Here is a 24012-nt window from a genome sequence, read left to right as displayed (position 1 = left end):
AGCAGCTCATGCTGCATCCATGTTCAGTTTCTGTCCACAAACTATTGAAGATTTCCTGGACACATGTTGGTAGTGTTGAATGTGGTTGAAGGTAGGTCCACATGCATGGTACTCATGTGGGTCATGCTCCATGGGTACACAAAGAAAGTGTAGCACCCATGAATGTGGATTTCTTCAAGACTCAGCCAGTTAGAAATTGTTTGATTTGGTTAAGCCGAAGGTCTTGCAGCATCTATTAGGTCTCACCATCGTAACAACTTAGTATCAAGATTACATGATAACACTTGTTCCCAATCTCTTGTACCATCCCCAGTGTTGTCATTAGAGGACATTGTGTATGATACAATACTGATGCAACAGTCACTCAGAGTTTCATATATTCTGACACATAACTCCCCAAACAACAACCCACACTCTGACAGGAGAAACTGCACTTACCAACAACACACATGAAGCAAACATTACCCAATGAATGACAGATGTGATTAGGAATAAAAAACATTTCCACTTAGCTGTAAGGAATAAAAAAAAAAACGCTAAAAGTAATTGTAGAGAAGAAATGTAAAAATATGTCATTAAAAAAATCCTTCTGAATGACTACTCATAACAACTTTGTTAGGACATCATCACATCATTCCTTTTTAATCCTGCATCTGCACAAAAGGCTACTATGTGGGCACATGACCTGCTTTACAACTCTGTCCAGGTCTACAAAATCCCCTCTCCCTCTGCTGTTACTAACACTTGTGCACCAATCCACTCATCACTGTACAAATCACTGTACAAATGGTGGCAGTTGTGAAATGTCTGCTGCATGGTGTGAGCTGATCATGCACCACTTAATGTTTCCCAGGTAATACTGCATTCACCAACTTTTATCTTTGTGACTTTACTTTATCACATAGTGAATGTCATGGCACACAGTTGTGGACTAGATGCAGTCTCTTTGTCTGTACTGCTATAGACTGTAATTGATCTTGCCTGAGAAAGTTCCATGTTACTGCTATTGGCTGGCCATCATTGCCTACATCACATGTGCAACAAATGATAGAGGGAGTTGCACTGTCACTGGGTGTTTCTTTAGTTGCTAGTTGTGGTAGGGATGTGGACTAGATGCAGTCTCCTTGTCTGTACTGCTATAGACTGTAATTGATCTTGCCTGAGAAAGTTCCATGTTACTGCTATTGGCTGGCCACCATTGCCTACATCACATGTGCAACAAATGATAGAGGCAGTTGCACTGTCACTGGGTGTTTCTTTAGTTGCTAGTTGTGGTAGGGATGAATCAGAACAATGTAGAATATTAATATGCAGAATACAACAAACAGCAAACATTCTGCTTGTAGTAGCAGCAGGGTCATACTAACCCGCTCTAGGCAGTATAAATGGACTTTACATAGGCTGAACACTTGTTTAGTGACTACCAATGTCTGGGACAGGATTATGTTATACTGCTCTTCCGCAGAGCCTTGTGGGTTACATACTGGTGTCATTAGCCAAGGTTCAAGTGGGTAGGCTGCATCCCCTGAAAAGCATAATAGGGAGGAGACACATGAAGATGAAGATGGGGTGGTTAGCCAGTAAACCATAGCTATTATGCATATCAATAACTATGGGGCCACAAGAGTATTTACTATATGCTTAACAATAAGGTGTCCATGCAGTATCCTACAATGAAGGAAGTGGTGCTGCAATGAACTCGTATCACATGGGTAGTATTAGGAAACTCATGTGTGATATGAGGAAACTCATGTGTGATATGTGGAAATCATGGGTACTGTTAGGATGCTGATCCAATATGTTGGTGATAAAGCCACACATGTCACACACTACCTGACAGTTGATGTAAAGGTAAAGGTAGCAAGTCCTATTATGGTACCTCCCAAAGCTCTTCGAGTGAAGAGCAAGTGAAAAAAAGGAAAAAAAAAAAGGTTCTAAATTGTAGCAACTGTTTAGCTACACAGGAAGTGCTACAGCACTCAGGTTTGACTTAAAATGCAATACTGGCTTTTAAAGATTGATCAGGATTGATCAATCTCATCCCCCTCCCAACAGGGCAATTACTCTCACCTTGCTCTAACTATGCTACTCGCAAAGAACTGCTGCAGTAGCTTCAGGGCAGAAGCCTTACCAATACCCAACATGTTCCTAGCCTGTCTTTGAGAGGTCTATGCATATTTTGGTAGCCACAGGAAGAGGAAGGCCATGAATTTCCCCCAGTTCCAGTTTGTAGACCATTAATGTTCAGCAGCATGATTATAAGATTTCTGCCCATGCTGAAGTGTTCAAGTACCTCCTACTCCTCAAAGTTATAATGAATTACCCATTGCCAGTAATGCCTCATTCAAGGCTAATGAGTTCTAGTCAGCTCACCGGGTTGTGGTACAGCACAGGCAGGCACCGTACAGTGGGAAACGGCATGACTCACTGTAAAACCAAGTACCATCTTTGATCACAAAGTGACTAAAAATGCATTGCTTGACTTTATGCAATATATGTGTGCACATGCACTTCTGTATTAAAAGGTAATTCTGAATCACTTAGAGTGGAAAAGGATCCCTGTTATCATACAATGACATGATGTTTACATACATTTCCTCAACTAAACTTCATTATACACTCATTTGCATGCAGCTGTCTCTACAACTTTTCAAGGCCTGGATATATGTGCAGCATATGTCTCTGAATCAATTCTCATCTATGCTTATATGCAACCAGCACACATATTTGCTATGCATATGTTTAACTGCTATAAATACCACTATCTATCTATTTATTCAGACCCAAAGCACTATTAGAAGACTGTCAACACTGCAGTAAATTTAAACAGTCTACTAAACTAAGGGAGCAAAACAAGTTAAATTTGATTTTGACGGAAAAAACTACCATGATCTATAAAGAAGAAATGTAAAAATGCAAATAGCTGGTAGAACTAGCAAAGGCACATGAAGCTAATCAGATTATTCAGAATACAGTTGAATGTTTAAGGTAAAGAAGTTTTGTCTCCTACACATTTCAGATTTATTCAGCCTTCAGCCACTGCTGGTGAAATTGACATGTCTAGTTTACCAACTCCCAGACACAAGGAAATGCAGTCAGTCTCCTTAAGTGCTGCAGAGGTGTAAACAGCTATTCTGGTGCCTAGAGCCATTCCCTGATCTTAGCCCCCTGTCTAAAAAGTTCTTCAGATGTAGTTTTAAACTGTAACAAACTGCTTGCTATAAATGTATCACATTGTTGCTACAGTTTATGTCTGCTTCACATGAAAGTGCTAAAGTGTCTCAATTCATTTGAATCTTGATACTGTGCTAAACAGTAATAGACTTCTGCCAATCATGCCACCTAAAATGGATCAGCTTCTCCCTTCACCCCACCCTAGCTATGCTACTGTTCTCTACTAACCTCGCTGTTTCTGAAATATACAGTGTAACCAGCACTTTCATTTTTTTTCCTGTGCAGAGGGACCTGCAGGTTTACTATTATAGCTCATTCTTTCCACACAAAAAGGCAAGCTCACCATTACTAAATGTAACATCAATTGATTCTGAATGATTGGTGCGAAAATCACTTTAGTTTCTATAAAGAAATTGTCAGGAACATTCTTGGCTGCATTTAAAGACCAACAAGGGTCAAGCGCCAGCAATGTGGACCTGTACTGGTGCAGATGAAGTTCCTAGAAATGAAAAAGTAGAAGGTCAGGAGTCCATCTTTTACTTCCTCTGATGGAATGGAATTTACTTTTTCTACCTAGCATTTGTCTGCCCAGTATATTCACTCAGACTGTAATGACTTCTCAATCATCTGTCTCACCTCCACAAGATTTTAACTGTTGATGCCATGGGGAAAGATGCATTTAACCTGTAAAAGACGTTTTGTCTATTAAAAAGAAGATATTTACAAATGATTAAAATTTTGGAACATCTAGGAGGATTACTCCAGTGTTTTAAGACCTTTCAGGATTTAAGGAAGCAAAACTACTATCTTGACTTCCAAAATAATTTTTGGAATATCCTGCATGTCTACACGCTTTTGTACAAATTTGCAAATGACAGTTGGCAGTTATCCTTTAATTTTGATGCTGCTCCAGCAGGTCTGGTTCTTCTTCTTCTTCTTCTTCTTTTTTTTTTTGACAACTGCCAGTGCCTGTGAGAATACTTCTGTTTTAAGGGGTGTGAAGGTTGTTGGACAGGTATAGTAAAAAGTATACATCAGCAATTAAGGATAACAACCATTTAGCACCATCATTTTACCACATATTTTTGCATTTTGAAAAGTATGCCAGACTCTAAAGACAAAGGTAATATAGTTAGACTTGTTAAAACTGTTGAAACTATGAGCCTCCAAATTTAAAGCACTCATAACTCTGTAGCTACTATCTCCAGAGCTGCCAGAACAGGAATTACCATCCCTAGACATGGCTAAAAGCCACAGTGGCTGCCTGGATGATGACCCCTTAGCGGCCAGATGTTGGCAGGGTTGGGAGCAGAAATGACACGCCTAAACATACCTATATAGAAAGCTCAAAACTGTCCAGTAACAACACAATATGTCTCATAAATCTACTCATAAGAAGGATGAGTAAGGTTGTTGGCCTTCAGGGGACTGACAATAAATGCTACCTAATTTTGTAATTTAAATTGTAAAGGTATCGACTTTTCTTCTGCCAATAGGATTTAGCAATACATTTATCCTATTCTGTTGGCCTACCATTAGACCATACCTCTTAATCTCCTTGCTCAAGAATTCAAAATAAAGTCAAGAACAATGTTGGCTGGGGGGCACAGGCCCAAACTCATTAATAATTTTTGAAATATTACTCTAATTAAAGGTCAGTCGAACAGCAGATTTTCCATGAACATGCATGTTTTGAACAAGAATAATCAAATTCTAATGTCTGGCATTATTGCCTGGCTGTAATCTTGAGTGATTAGTCTCAAAACTCAAAAATCAGGGATGTTCTGCAAAATCAGCACCAACTGACAGTTATGATTGAGAGTTTGGCTTAGATCACATTTAATAAATTAATGTTATATTGTTTATAAAGAAGTTATCTTTAATGTCAGTTGCGTTAATCTTTGTACAAAGAGGATTTGTTCCTGCAGTTAAGTCCTAACACAGTTTTTTTCTTCATATTAATCTGCGTTTAGTTTGGGGAACTACCTTTGGACAGATGTATATTACTTATTTGAATTTACTTTGTGTTTCACATGCTAAGTCAAATGCACATGGTGCCATAGTTGCTGTTTCACATATGAAATTACTGTATATGTATATATATATATATATATTATGTATTAGGGCAAGAAATTGATGGTAACCTGTATATTAGGGTAGTGATGTTTAAGATATCCCAGTCAAATGTGGATTAACTTAAAAGGCTGCTTTTATTTATCAGGCTGTGGATGGTATTTCATTACTGAAACTAAGCAGAATTTCCTTAAGATTCCAAGAGCAGGATAAGTTATTTCTTACACTTATTTCAATGAACTGCACTTCTGAAATGCTTATAATTGTGTTATACAGTTAATCTACTACATTTTGCACTGTTATAAAGCTTTTTTTACTGTGTCACTGCATTTATGTACTTTTTATACTGTTTTAACTGTATTTTTATTGCTAGATACTGTTTCATTACTCTAATTGCATGTTTACTGAATTACTTATCTGTAAACTGCTTTTTCATACTGAGAGTTGTATTTTCAGTTTGTGAGTGCTCTATCCGAGCTTTTCTGTGCATATTTGATTTTCTGAGCTTTCTGTGTTCTAGTCGAGTCTGTTTGCAGTTAGAAGGATTCTCTAGAGTCTGCTTGCTCCTTGATTTGTTTAAAACTTTCATTTAGTGGCTACAGCTAGGAACTGTAATTGTTTCCCACCCAGCCTACCTAGTGTTGTGGTGGTCTTATACTAGGTGGGTTTGCAGTTGCCCGCCCATACTGTATATTTGATCTGTGACACTCCTCCCAGTCTTGTGTCATTAGTTCATTCAATCTAATAGAGAACATTTGTGAAGGCCAACCCACTCAGATTCTTAACCTTGAATTAACTTCTGCTCCAGCGTTCTCCATTTCCACTTTACTGAAAAACAATTCTAAGCTTGCTTCCCCCTTTCCTGTAACAAGTCTAGTCCAGATACAGATTTGCTGTACCCAGGACTGTTTGTAAGCTCCTGAGCCCCCCCCCCCCCCCGCGTAACTAGGGTTAAACTATTCCTGGTGCCATAAAGTCTGCTCTTCCAATTTTCCCTTGTAACTATCCAGCTTTTTAGTTTTAGCACTCAAATCTGTTTCTTTGAGCTCAGCACTTGTTCAGAACTTGTTGTAAGAACTAAATAAGTTACAAATTACTACAGCACACAACTTTCCTCACTTGTCTAGAGGAAAACAGTTTTTAGTACTTAATAAATAAGCACCTGTCCAGGTATGTCTCAAGGTCAGCTCCTGGTGTTTTCTTCTGTCTACCTGATGAATCTGGGCATCTTGGTGCAATCCAGCAATTGCCTCATGTACACAGACAACCCTCTCCTCCTACCACCCAACACTATGACATGTGAGAGATGCACTTATATAGCCAAACTGGAAGCAAAGCTCTCTTCACAGAAGACTAGACTAGACAGTCAAAAGGAGAAGGTAAACACTTGCACTGCACCACACTCATCACATAGTCCCTCAAAACCTACACCACCAAAACATACACACAGAAGCACAAAACACATGCCTACATTCGCGGAGGCTCTCAATAAAAATCTGCCCAAACAACCGAGACCTCCAAAGCAGAAATGCTAGCAACCTCTACCCCCCCAACACAACCCAAATGGCACATAGCCTACATACTTAGTGTGCCACTCAACTACAGCCCATAAGGCATAACGTACCCAACACTCTAGTCATAGGTGACTCTATAGTCAGGCACACTGATGTTCTACTCACCAGGCTAAACAAGGAGAAAGTTACTCTCAGCTGCCTGTCAGGTGCCAGGATCCGCCACATAACGCATGCACTCAGGTCTCTCCACAACAAGTACAAATATGACTCTGTCATTGTCCATGTTAGTGTGAAAAAGTCAACTTCACGCTTCTTAAGACAGAAGTGGCAAACTTCACAACACCCATGTAGATGGACAATAGAGGTACAACTGCTGAATCCTACACAAATGCACTTTATAGAGACTTACACGAGTGCATGGATCATGCTATCCCTAACAGAACCAAGATGCTTTCCTCCAAAAAAAGGAAGCCAATATGGTGGTCTGCCATAAACAAACTCTACAACAGAAGAAAGAAACTGTTCCAAAAAAGAGTAAAATCCCATGATTGGTGGAACTCCCTGGTCAGCCTCAGTAAGAAGCTGAGATCCCTCATAAAATCCTCCAAAGCTAGTTATGAAAACAAAATTGTCACTGATTCTAAACACAACCACAAAGCATTCTATAGCTATGTCAAGAATCTCAATGGCAACACTCAGATCTGCTCTGAGTTACAGCACAATGGCACTAAATATACAGAACCAACTGATATTGCCAACATCCTGGCAGATTGGTTCAGTGCTAACTTTACCCCCCACCCCCTAAAGGACCCATCTCTATACCGGAAGAATGCAATGTTCCTGTAATCATGGCTGCACAGGTAAAAACCTCACTCTCCAAAGCCAAGAACACAGCAACCATGGGACCTGACAACATCCCAGGCTGCCTTCTACACAAACTACAGAATGAACTGGAACCCCACCTAAGTACCATGTTCAGTCATAGCTTCACCTCAGGCTTTGTGCCCACTGAATGGTGCACTGCAATGGTTATCCCATTCCACAAAGAGGAAGCCACGACAGACCCCAGGAACTACCACCCCATTTGCATGACGAGCCTGGTCTGCAAGGCCATGGAACGTATCATCATGGAACTCATAAACAAAGACATTGGAGATCTCCAAACTCTGGACCCCACACAGTTCAGGTTTGTAAAAAGCAGATTATGTCTCCTAAACCTGATAGACTTCTTTGAAGCAGTCACCAAAGCCATAGATGAGGGTAAGGTGGTTCACACAGCCTATCTAGATCTCGCCAAGACTTTCAACACCATCCCCCACTCTGGAATTGTAGATAAACTCACAAAACTAGGTATAAATCCCTATGTCACAAGATGGGTTGTCAACTGGCTTACTGACAGAACCCACACTGTGAAAGTAGCAGACTCCAAATCAGACTTCAGACCAGTGACAAGTGGAGTACCACAGGGTTCAGTCCTGGATCCTTTCATGTTTGGTATCTACTTCTCTGAAGTACAGGCTAACACAGAAGGTCTTTGGCTAACTAAGTTTGCAGATGACTGCAAACTAGGAGCCATAATCGAAACTCCTAACGATGTGGACATCCTACAAAAGGGCCTCACTGAAACAGATGCCTGGTGTCAAAGCTATGGTCTCAAGCTCAATGACAAAAAGTGCATTGTCATCCCCTTTGGTAAAAACTCCGTACCCATGAACTACCACATAGGCGGTAGTCTACTTAACACCGAAAGTGTGATAAGAGACCTTGGGTCACAGGTGGGCAGTAGTCTCTCCTTTGATAATCACATTGCCACAGTGGTCAGGAAATCCTTCTATGTGGCACACCTCATCACAAAAGGTTTCTCACCCAGAAAAAAAGAGGTCATTGTTCCCCTCTACTCATCATTCATTAGACCCATTATAGAGTACAATGTCCCTTTTGGTATGTACCTCACAAGACATCTACAACAACTGGAAAGGCAGCAGAAATACCTCACAAAGAGGATTACTGGCCTCAAACAGATGCCCTGTGCAGACCATCTCAAAAAACTCCAGCTTTACTCCGTCGCATATCGCCTACTCAGAGGCGATCTCTGCCTAACATACAAAGCTATGTCAAACCCAGAGCTGTTGGACATGCCCCACTTAAAAAAATCCCAATCCCTCAGAGGTACATGCTCTAGGGACCTAAACCATGTCACCACAATAAACAGAATATGCTGGAAGGAGAGATTCCTGTCTCAGAGACTTCCCATACTCTGGAACAGACTACCTATCTTTGTCAAACAGAGCTCCTCATTAGCACTTTTCAAGAAAAATCTTGATGATTGGATGAGTAATAGGAAATTCACCCCGGGGATCACTTCTGTGGCTCTGCTTGACAGGGGCTCAGGAAAATAATTTTCTTGGGTGGTGAAAGCCAGGGTACCTTTTTGGCTAGGCTTGTATAGGCCCTAGGGCCAATAGCCTAGTACCTGCCTATGAAACTATGAACCTAAAAGTGGGGCTATTCCAGCTGTTGCATGTATCTACTGAGGTACATGCCAAATGTGGCATTATACTTAATGATTGGTCTAATGAGGGAAGAGTAGTTGGCATTAAGCTTAAGGTCATGGTTTTGACACCAGCCATCGGTCTCAGTGAGATCTTTCTGTAGGATGTCTACATCACTTGCGGAGTTAATAATGGCTCCCAGCTTGCAGTTGTCTGCAAAGCTGGTCAGCCAGAGCCCCTCTGTGTTGGCCTGGACATCTGAGAAATAGATCACAAACATGAGAGGACCCAGGACCCAGTACTTATTTGCTTTAATCTTTCAGTTCACTGTAAACTGTGCTTAAACTGAAAAAAACTGTGTCCAGTGTGTTATACTTGCTACAGTATATACAGTTTTGTACTACATATTCACTATGCATTTTTCTTTACTGTCTTCACTTAGCATAAAAAAGTACAGAGATGCTGCATTCATTTTTTTTTTCAAGACATTGGTTCTGAATACCAAGGCTTGTAAACTGAGTTAGGTACTAATACAGGCCCTGTATAGGTATTTGATTGTTTTACGTTATTTTCTGTATGATTTGAAAAAGTTATAATTAAAGAAAATATTCATATTGCACTAATCAGTGTCATGCTTAATGTGGCTAATTTCATTATCTTTCATTTATGTCAGAAATATTTTACTTCCATAATTATTTGGCAGACATTACTATATTAGTGGACTACTTTATAGACAGCTCTGTTCCATACACATATACCTGTAGTTTTCATAAATTATATTCAGACTTTGCTAATCTTGAACGTAGTTTAACCTGTCTCCCTATTCCTGAAAACAAATAAGCTACTGCTTGGGATTTACCCAACTGCTATTAATTTATTTATTTTGTGCTTGTTAATCAGTGTGGAGCACTTTTTCACACGGACCTTTTCCAGACTCAAACTGGAAACATTGTCTGGTTAAGTGAAATGCTCAGTGTCACACAGTTAGGCAAATAGAAGCTGAGAGATTCAAACCCTGGACCACAAGAAACAGGTTGTCCAAGGAAGTTATTTTAATGCAGACATGGGCAATCCATCAGATCTTGTTCCTGGTGACAGCCAGCTTGCAAGGAGAACAAAATGTGTCTGTGAAATTCCTCTTTGTAAAGATATCCTTGTCTCACAAATGGCAGATGCGCAGCTCAGTTTCATATAATATAGAATACTGGGATACTCCACAATGGATCTGTTTGTTACTCATCTTAGTGCACATTTCCAAGGTTTATTCTCTGTTTCATTATCCAAGCACTAGGAGCTACAACTCTCCTTGTTTCCTTAGAATCAAGAACTTAGACTTGCTTTCCCTCCAGTTCCATTGAATGAGAAAGCTTTTCTGAACACAAGGACAAACAGGACAAGACTGATTTTGTTAATAGCAGCGTATACAAGACAACTGTGGTTTTTCTGTTTTTGTGCAATTCAGTGTCAATCCATCTCTTTAGCTCCTTCAAAACAGTGAATTTCTGATGTAACAAAATCCACTCGAGAGAAACTCATGTTTCTGCTACTTAATGCTAGGAGTCTAAACATGAGATTGCACTCCCTAGAAGCACTCCTCACCTTGGAAGATGCCGACGTCTGTGCAGTCACTAAGACATGGTTCAAGGCCATGCAAGGCTACAATGCCTTCCCTACATTCAGACCTCAAAATGAGGAAGAAAGAACCAAAGTTGGAGGTATATTCATCTTCATTAAAGGCAAGTACACCTTGAAAGTGGTCTAACAGTGCAACTCTCTCGAACTAACCCATGTCCAATTAGCTATAGGCAAAATACCCTTCCACATCATTGCTATCTATTGGTCCCCAACCATGAAGCAAGTACAGCATGCTGCCTACTTGGACTTACTGGAGTCACTCACCATACAGCCCAAAAGCTAAGTCATGTGAGAATTCAACTAGCCTTCCTTCAACTGGGTGACGTGTGTGAACATGAACATGCTCCCCAGAGGTTCCTGAACTTTGTCAATGCAAATGGTCTGGAACAGACTGCCTGCACCCCCACAAGGGGGGTCAAATGTCCTAGACATAGTATTCACCAACATGGGGATTCACTGCACTCCCCCCTATATGATGCCCTCCATGGTAAGGTTGGACCATAAATCAGTCATGTTCAAAGTAACTATTTAACCCCACACCGCCAAAGGAGCAAAATAACTAAAAAACTTTTCCAAAGCAGGCTAAAGCCTACTAAGTAATGGTATAAAACATTTTATACTCCCTGCAATCACAAACAACAATGACTCCTATGCAGAGGTATACACAAATGCCCTATATAAATACTTAAGCAACTGTATAGACCCGGATGTACCTGACCAGAACAAAACCAGATCCTCCTGTAAAACAAGCTACCCTGGTGGACCTCAAGTATAAATGGATTATATAAAAAAAGGAAGAAACTGATGTCTATGAATGAGAGGGAACTGACTCAGCAGAGGAAGACGTCACTCCACAGCTAGAACTAGCAAATCTGAAATCTTGTAAAGTCCTCTAAAGCTAATTACAAAGCTAAAATAGTATCCCTAGCTAAAGATAATCATAAGGCATTCTTTCACTATGTCTAAAATTTAAAAGGAAATGCCCAAGTATTTGTCGAACTGGTAGTAGATGGTACCATTCATACTATACTGGAAGAAGTTGACAACCTGATAGCTGATAGATTTGGCACAAACTTCATTCTCCTGTACCCACCAGCCATACCCCAAAGCATACCTGACACCAGTCCTCTGCTAACTATCTCCAGAGATCAGGTCATATATGTGCAACACCCCCCAAGTTCAAACCCAGTGGTGCAAGATCTGGGGACACAGGTAGATAGCAATTTGAACTTTGACTACCAAGTTTCTACAGTGGTATGGAAGCCTTCTGTGTTAAGCATCTCATAATTAAAGTCATCGCATCCAGGTCTAAGGATGTTATAACTCCACTGTACTCGACCCTCATCATACCATTAATAGAGTACAATGCCCCCTTCTGCATGCATCTCACCAGACACCTGCAGCAGCTGGAGCGATCTCAGAGGTTTCTCACCAAGAAAATGCAGAGCCTCCAAACCATGACTTACATGGATAGACTGAAAGCCCTGTCACTGTGCTCTGTATCGTATAGGCTGCTGAGAGGCGACTTGTGCCTGGCCTACAGGACAGCCTCTGAACCTGTCATGATGGATATGCTGCACATCTGCAAGTCAAAAGGCACAAGAGTCACTCACTCTAGGGATCTTAATCTAGCCTGTGACATTAACAGAACATGCTGGAGAAACAGATATATCTCCCACAGATTGTCACTACTCTGGAATAAACTTCCAATTCACATGAAACAAAGCTCCTCACTGACCCTATTCAAGCGTAACCTGGACAAACGGATGGGAGACTGCAAGTTCTCCCCAGTGTTGGCACACATGCCCCTTATGGACAGAGGTAGTTGGTATTTATCATAGACTTTCTCTGAGAATTATGTCCATCTAACCAAGGACAATTGAATAAACTCAGGATTGACATGGCTAAGTTTGTAAGGGCTCTAGGGCCGCTAGCCTATTAACCCCCTATGAACCTGGTGTTACGGTAATGTCAAGGCAAAGTTTGTGTCAGTCTGAGGTCACACAATCTTTCAGTTTAGTAAGGAACAAAAAGTAAAGGACTCCTCCACTAAAAGTACTGCCAAAAAATCAAAATAGTAAATCCAAAAGTAAGGCAAGTACTACCATGCTGTATATAAAGCAACTTCACTTTATTAAAACAATAAAAGCAGTATCATAAAGTGCTTTCGGGTAAATCCCTTCATCAGATGATTAAACACTAGTAAAAACATAGTATCTAATATAGTACAACACAGCCAATGAAAATCAATAGTTTACCCTCCTTTTTGCTAGAGCTGGTTTTAAAGGGACAACATTGTTTTAATAAAGTGAAGTTGCTTCATACACAGCGTGGTAGTACTTGCCTTACTTTTGGATTTACAATCTTTCAATTTGGCGTATGCAATTTTAATTCTGAATACAAAAGTATTTGCATCTGGAGTTGAGAAACACCTCAATAAAGCTAATAGACAAACTATTAGAAAATCACATATTCAAAAGTGAAAGAGATGTTCAGAGTGGGTAAGAAAGAAGGGGTAAGACTAATTTAATTTATTAATCAAAAGATTGCTGTTCTATTTTCCTTCTTTTTGATGCTAATGTAGCCTACTCTTCAATCAAAGTGAATGTCTATACAATATTATCATGTATTCCTGCTTTCCTTACAGTGTCACTAATCCTTCTTTTAGAAGTTTCCTTCAAGGAGGTTTGCATCAAAGACCTCCAAGCAGACAGGTATCACACTTTGTGAGTTTCATTTTATGCTGAAGTTTTACTTTGCATTCCTGCTTGTCAGCTGAGTTAGCAGACTTAAATACCTTTCACTGAAATTTGTTTTCTTGTAGGAGATAATTCGGGAAGGGTAAGCCCTAGAATGCAAGCTCTAATGTGTAAACCTCCATACTGAGTGTTTCATAATGAAAGGCTGACACAAAAACTAAACATTTTTTTATGGCAGAGGTGATAACTGCGTTTTTAAACAAGTAATTAAACTCCTATTGCTTTACTCTTATTACCAACATATTAGAAGCATTTAGTACACACATGATGTTCACAGACAGCTGAAATAATATCCAGAAGAACAAATTATTTCAGAAAATCTTATCAACGGTTCATATCCTTCATGAAAAGGAAGGAGAACTTACCTGTTAGCAAACAAGTATTTTCAAAGTGTTTGTTCCATTATATTGTCTTTTGTCATGGTAAGTAAAACAAAATACTTCAAAGCCTTGTTAATGATAGACAACCAGACCAACTTCCAACTCAGATATCACTTACTACTACAATGACCCCTCTTTAAAGTTAAAAGAATAATTTGAATTTAAATATTACTTTTGTAGAAAAACAGCATTAGAAAGTTCACACAAATACTATGACTCATTAAAAAAAGTAAATATAAAAAAGTAATAAAATGAATCAGTGCCACAGTAACAGTAACAGAAGACCAATTCAAGTAATGTACTTTGTATGTAAATATATATGTGCATGTACAGTCTATTGTAAGGACATCTTCACACAGTCATTTCATTAAAACAGAAAATCTGCAACAATAGCAATAATCGCTACTGGAGTAATCAGTAATGAGACTTTTCCAGATATTGATGTATTTTTCCCATTAACCTGGGTTGTCATAGTTAAACTAACATAAGAGACAGGCTCAGCAGTGATTATCACTAAAATCTTAAACAGAGTACTACCAAGAATCAGCAAGCAAGCAAACTGCTAATAGGTTAGAAATGTTGCTTTCATATAGCTACATTGATCTTACTGATGGAGAAGTAAATATTAGAACTGAAAACTAATATACAGTGCATGTTATATTTATAGTTTTGTAATGCATTTTCCAGTGCCATCTCATTTGCTAATGGCATATTTAAAGTAAATGCTGAAATATGCAAACTGAGGTGCATTTGTGGATCTGCTTCAGTAGATCGAAATAGCATAATACCAACATTTAATATATCAGGATGAAAAGATCACAAATGAACTTTAACGAATGTTAACAATACCGAAAATGTTAAAAACTGATAACTTAATACGCATGTCCAGAAGCAGCATGGAGATCGACCTGAACTCAAACAAATAACCTACACATTAAACGCATCAATAAAAGAAAGAAAAAAAAAAAAAAATATATATATATATATATATATATATATATATATATATATATATGTATATATATACACACACCTTTTTAAACATTTTTGCAGGGGGGCAAGCTCCCCTGCACCCACCCCCTGCAAATTATATATACCAACTCTGAGATCACACTACAGTGGTGAAAAGTATACATTTCCTGTTCTTCACTGTACTGCGATCTCTATTTACAACCATTAAACATGTAAAAAAATTCTCTTACATATTATGTTTAACTTAAAAAAAGATGTTTGTCTATGTCCAGAGTGATTGCCATTCAAAACCTCTGCAGTGCTTCCGGACATGCATATTAGGTATTCAGTTTTTAACATTTTTGGCATTGTTAACATTCGTTAAAGTTCATTCGCAATCTTTTCATCTCTGCATTCTAAATTTTGGTATTCTGCTATCTTGATCTACTGAAGTAGATCCATATTTGTACTTAACCGTGACAAAGGCAATAATATAGTTTTGCTATAACCTAGATGTTATGTGTTAGGATTATTTCATTCTAGAGATTTATTTATAAATGCTCATCAGATAGCACGTTAATTGTTTTTACTGAAATTAAATATAATCGAAATGAAATTAATGCTTACCATTTTTACAGACTGGACAGCATTTCTCAGGCTCATAGACAGGATTAACACATTGCACTGATGGGCACTCGGTGACTGTGCAGTAAATGGCTCTGTTAGATTCACAACGGCACCTTTCACATGGAGATGGCTATCATATATAATAAAGAAAACTGGTCAGCATCCAAACAATGAAGACTGGCAGCTTGCAGTGCAGTTACTCTGGAAAATATAGGAGATACGAGCAAAATGTTTGGCACTTTTGCCAAACATATAAATGTGTACCATACCTGTCAAACTCTTAGTGCAAACATTGTGGACAAAGACAAAAATTGTGGAGAGACAGAGGCCCAAAATCATAGACAGATTTCATGTTTTGCTCATAAACTTACAAAGTTGATAGCATAACAGGTTTTTTATTAGTTTGCATTCATCTGGAGGAAAAGAAGCCTGAAACTCCAATGTCTGTCATTATTTTATGACTTCAGCCCTAAGTGATTTGCAAAAAAAAAAGAAAAGAAAAAAAAAAAGAAATTTTATGAGGAACAGACCAAAAATATCAGGCACAAATCTGGATATACTGTGAAATTCTGGAGAGTTTATTGGTGTGACGGGTACCAGTACTAGTGAACATGATTATTTCTACATCCTTTGCATTGCAGACCTTCCATAGAAAGCATATGTGCATGCCAGTGTGACACTAAGTTCTCTGCAATCAGTAGATTTTTTTTTCATTTACATACTACTTGTGTTTTATACACTATACTGGAATACTTAAAATAGCCTTTTAAATGTGTACAGCTTCATTAGCAGTGAGGGGAATTTCGCTTCCTACATTAATGCATTAACATATAGAGATGTTATGCAATTCTGATGGTAACAAAGAGACTTCCAATAGCAGAACTCACACTCAGAGATCTTTTACAATAAACTATACTCTTTAATCATACAGAGTTATGGAGTCTTTTTCTATTATATTGTTATATCACCTCATTAACATGTTCCTCCAGTATGAACCATTTTGCTGTACTTGACACACTTCTGTTGGATGCCATTGATGCATTGTGACCCTTCTCAGCAAATTCTGCCACCCAACTTCTAATGTTTTTTCTCTTGATATCTTTTATAGCACTCTGCCATTGTGCTCCTTCTCCAACTACTCATGTGATAAGTTCTATGAAAACTTGTTTCCCCACCTTTATAAATTAGTGATTAAGCTGGGAGTGTTTGAGGACTAAAAATGTCATTTCTTATGTTGTATAACGTAGAGCTGTTTCATGGTATTCAGCACAGAAACGTGCAAGGAGGTAGAAGTTAGTTCTGGTCATTTATTATGAGTTTAAGTTCTTGGTTTAGTACACTTTAAAATATATGCCTTTTCCCATTTTATGTCTCTGAATCTTCTCCTCAACTGATCTTACTATAGCTAGCTGAATTACTTATTGTGATTTCAAATGGAACACAATGCTGTTAAATCATATTTAAGCCCCAACTCCTTTTTGGGGATGAATGATATTTAATTCCATTAGGCTGTAACTGATTGTTCATATTTTTGTGTGAAATCAGGACTTTAGTTAGAATATACAGTAGAAAACTAATTAGAATCTGCTGTAGAAAACTCTGTGTGTTATGTGTGTGTGTGTGTGTGTGTGTGTGTGTGTGTGTGTGTGTGTGTGTGTGTGTGTGTCTGTCTGTCTGTGTGTGTGTATATATATATATATATATATATATATATATATATATATATGGATCTACCTGAGAAGATCGAAAGCTGTAAACGCTGACAATGAGAAGACCGTCACCGGAAGACCGACAACTGAAAGGATCGACAGTTCGAAATCCGAACACTGAAAACACTGACATGGGAAACGAGCACAACTGTGTAAGTATGCGATAGTAATGGACTTTGAGGTAGGGTGTGGGTAAGATATGTTGCATTAGTGACGGACTTTAGGGTTAGGGTGCAGGTAAGGTAAGTGTATGATAGTGACGGACTTTAGGGTTAGGGTGCGGGTAAGGTAAGTGTGCATTAGTGACGGACTTTAGGGTTAGGGTGCAGGTAACGTAAGTGTGCGATAGTGACGGACTTTAGGGTTGGGGTGCGGGTAAGGTAAGTGTATGATAGTGACGGACCTTAGGGTTATGGTTTGGGTTAAGGTTAGTGCAATAATAGTTGTGTATGTAAGGTTTAGTGTAGGTTTGTAAGGTGTTTGGTGTGCTTGTGTTGTGTGTGTTTTTTGGAAAAGGTATTTGTTTTGTTTTGTTGACTGTTGGGATTGTGGTTTGTCGGGCATGTGAACTTTCATGTTTTTCAACTGTTGGTGATCTCATTGTTGATGTTTTCTCTTGTTGGTGTTATGAGGTAGATCCAGATATATATATATATATATATATATATATATATATATATATATAGCTAGATACATAGGTACACTATATAATAAAAAAATTCTAAATCCAGAGATTATATAGACGAAAGCTCTATATACTGAAACACCAGAAGCATGAATTTCAAAATCCCGATGTTAGGAAATGTTGAAGTAGCGCTTCTGGTGTTGCAGTTTTTGAATGGATAGGTGAAAGTTCAGGTAAGTATCTATGTGTAAGTGTGTTGGTTAGGGGCTTTAGTGTGTGATAGTGTGAGTTGTGACTGTAATGTGTGTGTGTGAGGGGAATGTAGATGTGTGGTGGTGTTTTTGTATATGTCTGTGTAGTGTGACCTTGGAGTTAGTAAATTTAAGTAGGGTTGGTATGGTGGATGCAGGGGGGCTTGCCTCCCTGCTTGTATGTAGTGTAGGTTTGTGTGTTTGTGTGTTGGGGAAAGGTGTGTGTATGTGTGTGATGTATGGTTAGTGTAGTGTTCGCGATTTTAAAATTCGTGCTTCTGAGGTTTTGGGATTGTAAGGTTTCGTCTTTATGATCTCGAAATTCTGAAATTCGATATTTCAGGATTTCGGAATAATACAGTGAACCCATCCATATATATATATATGTAAAAAGGCATAATCCTTGAAATTTCATGTTTAGGTATTATGAGTTTTCAGTCAAATGGGTTTTAACTGTTTTGAAATTTCATTGTTATGGTCTCAGTCAAATTATTTTCTATCAAATGAACTTTCGATCATATGAAGTAGACCCATATATATATATATATATATATATATATATATATATATATATATATATATATGTATATATATATATGTGTGTGTGTGTATATGTGTGTGTATATGTGTGTGTATATATATATATATATATATATATATATATATATATATATATATATATATATATATATATATACACATGTACCTTGACATTGATATTTGGAAGGCTTTCTGAGCAATATCCTGTTTTTTTGGTGGGGCAGGCAGTTTGTTTAGCTATGTGTAAGCACAATGAAGAAAGTTAAGGCTTTTGACAAGAAATTAATACTTGGTGATTCTTCATTGAAGGATTGATCAGAGAAATGTACTGGCACAAGACAGGTTATTTACAGCATCTTTTGATTAAAGTTTGTGTTCCCAAGGACTTCATTGGTTTTATTGCCTTCATTTCTCTTCAGGGGATCTCCTCTCAATGTAAAAGTTATAACAATGATATTCTAAGTAAGAGTGCCTTTGTTGTTTTTGAATTTGAATGTAAGACATTTGCAAATATTTGCTTTAAAATGAAGCCTGAAGTTCTATGTGGGTTTAACACTCATATTCTGAACATAAAGGTTTCCTGCCTGTATCTTCAGCATTCATATTAGAGATGAGTGGTTCTGACAATTGTAAAAGCTTCAGGCAGAGGATGAGTCCCCTCCTGAGGACTTGAAACTTCAGACTTTTTTATAATTACCACCAACACACTTAGAGAAGAATTATGTCAGTTCAGTTAAGATAAAACACAAAGACATGAACAGCCAAATGACTTCCAAAACTTAATAAATAAACTGACTTAGTATTTTTCTCTCTGTACAAAGATTTCATCAGAATCATAGTGCATTTTTAAAGCACTTCTTATATAGTAATCAGCTAACCAGTCAAATTCACAAAATAATTAATGATGTCATAAATCAAGTTATGTATTCAAAAACATAAATGCTAAAAATAAATGTATTTTACTAATAAATATGTTTGAATACAACTATAAATTGGGAATTACCAATAAATAAGTGCAAAAAGCATCTAATATCTACATTAAAACTATACACAATAAATGTACAATATTAAACAACACATAATTATAAAAGGGTTGTAAATACATAAAAAATACATACTGCCATAACTTTATAGCTTGGCTGATCTCTTTAAAATACTAGAAACTGACAAGTTATCATTAATATCTTGTTGTTCCAGAGCATTCAACCTCAGCTGCCAAAAACATTCTTTATTGAATGTTCTGGAAGTCATTTCATCATTCTCTTGCTTGTTTTTTTTTTTCTAGTTCTATCTTTTCCATAAGTATTCCATGCTGAATTTGGTTACAACTTCAATTATGGTAAAGCAAGTGTTTTATTAGCTTATGGCAGTTGTGCCTTCTATTGTTTCTGCATGATCACCACTCCCCTAGTTACATTAAAATCTGGAAGCTCTCAGAGACAGTTTCCTTATGCAATCTGATGTTGTACTTAAACATTTTATGGCTTAAGAGATTTATAGTGTGCCACTGGAATTTCAATAATCATCATCAACCCCATATTTCCTATTTTCTACATGGGGTTGAGATGTCAAATTAACTGCTGATATCTCTCTTAAGTCAGTGCCACTTTCCTTCTTTCTATGATGGTCATGCCTTGCTGCTCCAGGTCTTTTCTCACACAATCCATCTGTTTCTTTGCTGGATGACCTTATTTCTTCTTGCATTTTGCCTGTCTTTCCCAAATTTTCTTCACCAGGTTGTCTCCTGCTTTCTTGCACATGTGCCTGAACCACCATAATATGTTCTCTTTGACCTTCTCTGCAATAGATGTTACTTTGGTTTCTGCTTAGATGTCCTTGTTTCTTCATCTGAACCATAGTGTGCATCCTGCCATCTGTCTCAGGCACCTCATCTGTGTCACCTTTAAATTCTTCCCATGCTCTGCCTTTGCTGCCAAGGTTTCTGTACCATTGAGTAGTACTGATCAAAACATTGTTTTATACCCCTTACTTTTCAGCTCTTTTGACATTCTTCTAATGCACAGTACCCCAGACATTCTGTACAGTTGTTTGTGGCTCCTCTTCTTCTCGCTTTGACCTCCTCATTCGCACTTCCCTTGCCTTCAGCTATCCCTCCAAGATACTTGAAGCTGTTAACCTTTTCTACTATTTTGCCTTCTGTATCAGTTTTCAGCTTCTACTGATTAACCCCATTTGCTATCATGACAACTGTCTTGTCTGTATGCAGTTTCATTCCAGGTGCCTACAGTTTTACATTTCATTCACCTGTCATTTTCTGTAAATGTTCATCATATTGCTCACCACTGCAGTAGCCATCACTATATGGGTTATACAATGTCAAGGATATAACAGCAGGCCAGCTACCAAAGCCTCAGGACACCTTCCACACACTCAACCATTAGGCAGTTTGAGCTGAGCTGCCTAAAAACACAGGTTTGAGCACCAAGCCCTTCAGAGCTTTCCTGCCCCCAAAGATAGTGCTCCTCAGTGGGCTGTCTAGGATAAACAGTCAGTTTGTTTTGATCCTTTGTAAAATAGATGATATTTCTTTGTGGAAAAAAAAACTTCCACACTTTAAGTTTATTATTCTAATGTATTTTCCTGGATTGGAAAGTTGTTTCTCATCTAGCAGTTTGTGTTTTAACAGGCTGTCATGTGACTTAACTATAGCTTTTAAACTGGCACATACTTTTTTCCTATCAGTTTTAAAAGTAGTTAAACATAGTTGAAAAACATTTTTTTTCTGCAGGGAAACTATATTTATTTTACTTGTTTAGGGTTGGCAAACTGTTTTAAGTGTTTATTATTATGTTTTTGTGGGGAAAACGCTACTTTTAACAATTTAATTTTTTTAGCAGCTTATGCTGTTTGTGCTCCCCAGGAAAGAGGCACCATTTAGAGTTTAATCATGGAAGAAACTACCAGTCCCATGGTCAGTCCTTCCTCTAACCACAAAAAGAAGCAGTTAAGCAAACAGCCTTTGCTACCACAGCAGGCAATTTGCCTTATCTGCAGGAGTGTGACTATGCTGTGGCCACAGCTTGCTCCTCAGACCACTCATCTTTTATCTAGTATCCCTCTGGTTTAGCACTTACAGCCAGTATTGACTGGGGTTAGCCACATACTCTCTGGCAGATAGGGCCCCTTCAGTGCACAAGACAGAGCCACTCTTTTCAGTCCTGGGAGAGGGAACAGGGAAGACTTCCCTGTACAGACAGAATGCTGTGCCCTTCACTGGGGAAGCTGCTACTGCTATTAACAACACTGGTGTCTCCATTTTTCTGTCAAAAAAGAAACAGAAAGCTAAACATGTAATTGCTCCTGCTCAATTTTCTCTGGACAGGAGTTGTTAAATAGAGCTATCTCATGGTATAATTCAAGCAATTGATCCCTCTCATAAGGTGGTTTCTGGTAAAGAAAAAGGGGGACCTCTTTTTCCTGATGAGATACATGATTCTGAATCTTAACAGGAAGATAAAGGGGCAGATGCAGTGTTTTCTCCTCAAATTTCTGAATCAAATTCAGAGGAGAGTACAGTATCTGATTCTCCCTGTGGGGTATACTCTTTCTTTGAGACTATTTCTACAATGTGCTAGTGTTTTCAATGGGAGAACACTGAGGTTTTTCGGTCCCTCAGAAATACTATGAATTGTTGCAAATGGAATTTCCAGAACCTTCTTGCATTCCTCTACTTCTTTCAGCATTGAATGATGTGGGTTTCACTGCCTGCAATTTTACTGACAGCCTGCTGCCCTTAAAATGGCAGATGGATTGAATACAATTCTTTACTCTTTCAAGTGTTAATGCACTCATCCCAAAGCTGACCAGTCAGCTATAACTTTAGTTAATCCTACTGCTGCTAACCATTTAGTTAATTTCAATCCTATACTTTCTGACAAGGATGTGAAACTAATTGATAGGTATAGAGAAAAAAGTGTATGATTCTACAACTTTGATTTTCAGGCTCACATGCTAAAGTTTATTCTGCCTAATTGTGAAACTATAAGAAATATTTTCTCAGCAGTTTCTTCTTGTAAGGAAAAATCTGCTTTAAATGGTTTCGATTCTTCCATCTTACAGGTAGCAGCTCATTGTTTAAAGTGTGTGCATCACTGCTGATATTTCATCCAGTGTTATGGCCAATGGTACTGTTCTGAGGAGGTTTGCCTATCTGCATTCTCAGAGCCGGGTCTATATTATAACAGCAAACGCTTAAAATAGCAAATGCTGTGTAATCAACCCTTAAAAATCAAAACTGCAAAATGCTGAACACACGGAACAGTGAATTTTTTCCAAGGGAAAAACATTTGCTGTTCCGGAGGAAAAAAAAATAAACACAAAATAACCCCCCCCCCCCCTTAAATATACCAACTCCAAAATTGCACCACAGTGGAGGAAATGGCAAAGTCCCTAAAACGGCCCAGTGATTTTTTTTCCTTGTGAAAAAAATTACTGTTCCATGTGTTCGGGAGTTCGCGGTTTTGATTTAAAGCGGTTGACAAAACAGCGTTCACTATTTTAAGCATTCAGTGATATACTAGGGAACCCTCAGAACCTCCCAGATGATGTGGAAAATGAGATTTTAATTGTAAATTCTACTTTTGATAGAGGTTTATTCTGGTAAACAGATGTTTAAGAAATGGTAAGGGTGTTCAAAAAAGAATACAAGAACTCCCCAAAACTAAGGACAGTCAAAGCAATCATAATGACTAATTATGGGAACCCCCACCCCCACTCTGGCAGTCCCTCTTCCCTTCCAGAAATTATGAATCTCCCCTTCTGTCTTTAGCAACAGATAGTTTCAGACAAATAGGTTCTGAGGCTCATTCACCAAGGTTACAGATGGCAGTGGGAGTAAATTCCCCTTTTCCCCTTGTCCTTCAACATACGTTGTCTCAAGTATAATAGAATCAGTTTGTCTTTCTGAGTTTGAGAAATGTTTTTAATCAAGGATGTTTTAGTGCCAAAGAAAGAAAGAAAATATCTGGACACCAGTTCTGGATCTCCCTTTCCTAAACCTATTTGTGATTTTGCCCAAGTTCAAAATGCAGTCAGTTCACAACCTGTTACACCTTCTTTCTCCTTAAAGTTTCCCGATAACACTAGTTTTAAAAATATGCTTATCGTCACAACCTATTCATCCAGATTTCAAGTGTTTCTTTAAGCTTTGTATGTTTGGATCACATTATCAGTTCTGTTTCTTATGCATTGGACTCTCCACTGTACCAGGAGTGTTCACAAAGTGTCTCGCACCAGTTATAGCTCATTGCAGGCAACAGGTG

General features: G+C 38.2%; 1 protein-coding gene across 1 annotated transcript in view; it reads right to left on the bottom strand.

The window, feature by feature from the left end:
• Positions 1-24012, bottom strand: part of LOC122788400 (brorin-like) — a 191398-nt gene that overhangs the window by 98787 nt on the left and 68599 nt on the right. The window contains exon 2 of the mRNA XM_044055470.1: positions 15606-15735. Within this exon, the coding sequence (XP_043911405.1) occupies positions 15606-15735 (130 nt within the window). The remainder of the gene's footprint in view (positions 1-15605; positions 15736-24012) is intronic.

This window comes from Protopterus annectens, chromosome 13.part0 (genome assembly GCF_019279795.1).
Source record: "Protopterus annectens isolate FY-2018-M chromosome 13.part0, PAN1.0, whole genome shotgun sequence".
NCBI classification, from domain to species: domain Eukaryota; kingdom Metazoa; phylum Chordata; order Ceratodontiformes; family Protopteridae; genus Protopterus; species Protopterus annectens.
The sequence above is the reverse complement of the archived record's forward strand: the minus strand, read 5'-3'. Positions and strand labels throughout refer to the sequence as shown.